This window comes from Protomyctophum parallelum (genome assembly GCF_964188405.1).
Source record: "Protomyctophum parallelum genome assembly, chromosome: 8".
NCBI lineage: Eukaryota > Metazoa > Chordata > Actinopteri > Myctophiformes > Myctophidae > Protomyctophum > Protomyctophum parallelum.
Genome location: NC_139703.1, coordinates 44,734,511 through 44,736,070, shown reverse-complemented (window position 1 = coordinate 44,736,070; position 1,560 = coordinate 44,734,511). Strand labels below are relative to the sequence as shown.

At 42.7% G+C, this 1,560-nt stretch overlaps 1 protein-coding gene across 1 annotated transcript in view; it reads left to right on the top strand.

The window, feature by feature from the left end:
* The window catches only part of LOC310863053 (neurofascin-like), an 85,900-nt gene that overhangs the window by 56,075 nt on the left and 28,265 nt on the right, over nucleotides 1–1,560 (top strand). Inside the window, 2 exon segments of the mRNA XM_083771175.1 lie at nucleotides 385–429; nucleotides 1,034–1,135. Of these exon segments, the coding sequence (XP_083627301.1) occupies nucleotides 385–429; nucleotides 1,034–1,135 (147 nt within the window).

The window sequence follows — 1,560 nt, the reverse complement described above, 5'->3', positions numbered from 1 at the left end:
TCTATGAATCCATAATGGACTGCCAACCAAAAATGTATGCCTTCCACAAAGCCATCAGTCATCAAATCAATGTTTGGTTACTTCAATCAGCTTCTGGCTCAGATTCAAGAATGAAACATGTCGTTATTGCACTGTGTAAAACATTTTAAAGAGCACATTAGCAATGTTCTGTTGTGTTGATACAGGCATTTCAGACAATTGATAAAAAACCAATCAGTTGTAAATGTAATGTTTGCTGAAGAAATGCAGAGAAAACTGCACTCTGATAACTCGTCTGGTGGGTATGGGCCGTGAGTCTCTGCTCCCCTAATGCTGATCTGCTTGTAGACTAACCTTTGAAGTTTAACCTTTACCCTCCTCATTCTCCTTGATCCTGCCTCACAGAGGAAGCTTCCCTCAACCCCTCAGTGTCTAGTGCCTTGCCTACAGGTAACACACAAGGCCTGGTCAAAGGCTCTCTCTCTTAATGTCATTATTTGATTCTCTTCATATTCTACTGTGCTCTTTCCTTGTGTTTATATTTTTCTATATGTTCTTATCTTGTGCCTACCTGTAGTTATAATGCTTTCTAAAATGCTGTTATAATGAAATTAAGTTTTCGTTTCCCTTTTTTTGATGTGCCAAAGGATGAATTCTTTATTTATCTTTCTCCATTAAGTGTCTGTGTCTTTGAGAGAGAGAGAGAGAGAGAGAGAGAGAGATAGAGAGAGAGAGAGAGAGAGAGAGAGAGAGAGAGAGAGAGACTGCGTTATGGAGGAAAGAGAGGGATTTGGAGGTGTTGATATGGGTGGATGGGGGATACTTTGTGTGTGTGTGTGTGTGTGTGTGTGTGTGTGTGTGTGTGTGTGTGTGTGTGTGTGTGTGTGTGTGTGTGTGTGTGTGTGTGTGTGTGTGTGTGTGTGTGTGTGTGTGTGTGTGCGTGCGTGCGTGCGTGCGTGTGTGCGTGCGTGCGTGCGTGCCTTCGTGCGTTTGCATGTGCGTGTGTGCGTGTGTGTACATCATCCATTTCTAATCTGTCATTCCTTCTGTCCAGATCGTCCAGACCCTCCTTTGGACCTGGACCTGTCAGACCCAGCAGCACGCAGCGTCCGCCTCACCTGGATACCTGGAAATGACCATAACAGCCCCATCACACGTTAGTACACACACACACACACACACACGCACACTCACTTACTATATGTGCACACGCACGCATGCACACTAGTCTATAGTCTATTATGTGAATGAGAAATGCTCTACCTACATAGCAGGACATGAGTGCTCAGATAACTTTCAGACTTAACCTCTTTCAGGATGGGACCCCTTTTGGTGTTTTAATGATTATGTTATACTTTAGCTGTTGAAAAATAGCAGATCTACAAGCTCATAACCGGGCACCGAGTGCTGCGCTACAAGCCATGTAAGATCTCCTATTTTAGAAAAATCGAAGTACGACTGACATAGAAAGATAGCTTTTTCAGAAAACTGAAAAACTAAATGTAGAAGAATCTGATCTCAGGTCAAAATGGGTTAAAGAAAAGATTATATGAAAGGTAATAAACTCTTCACACAAAGCAC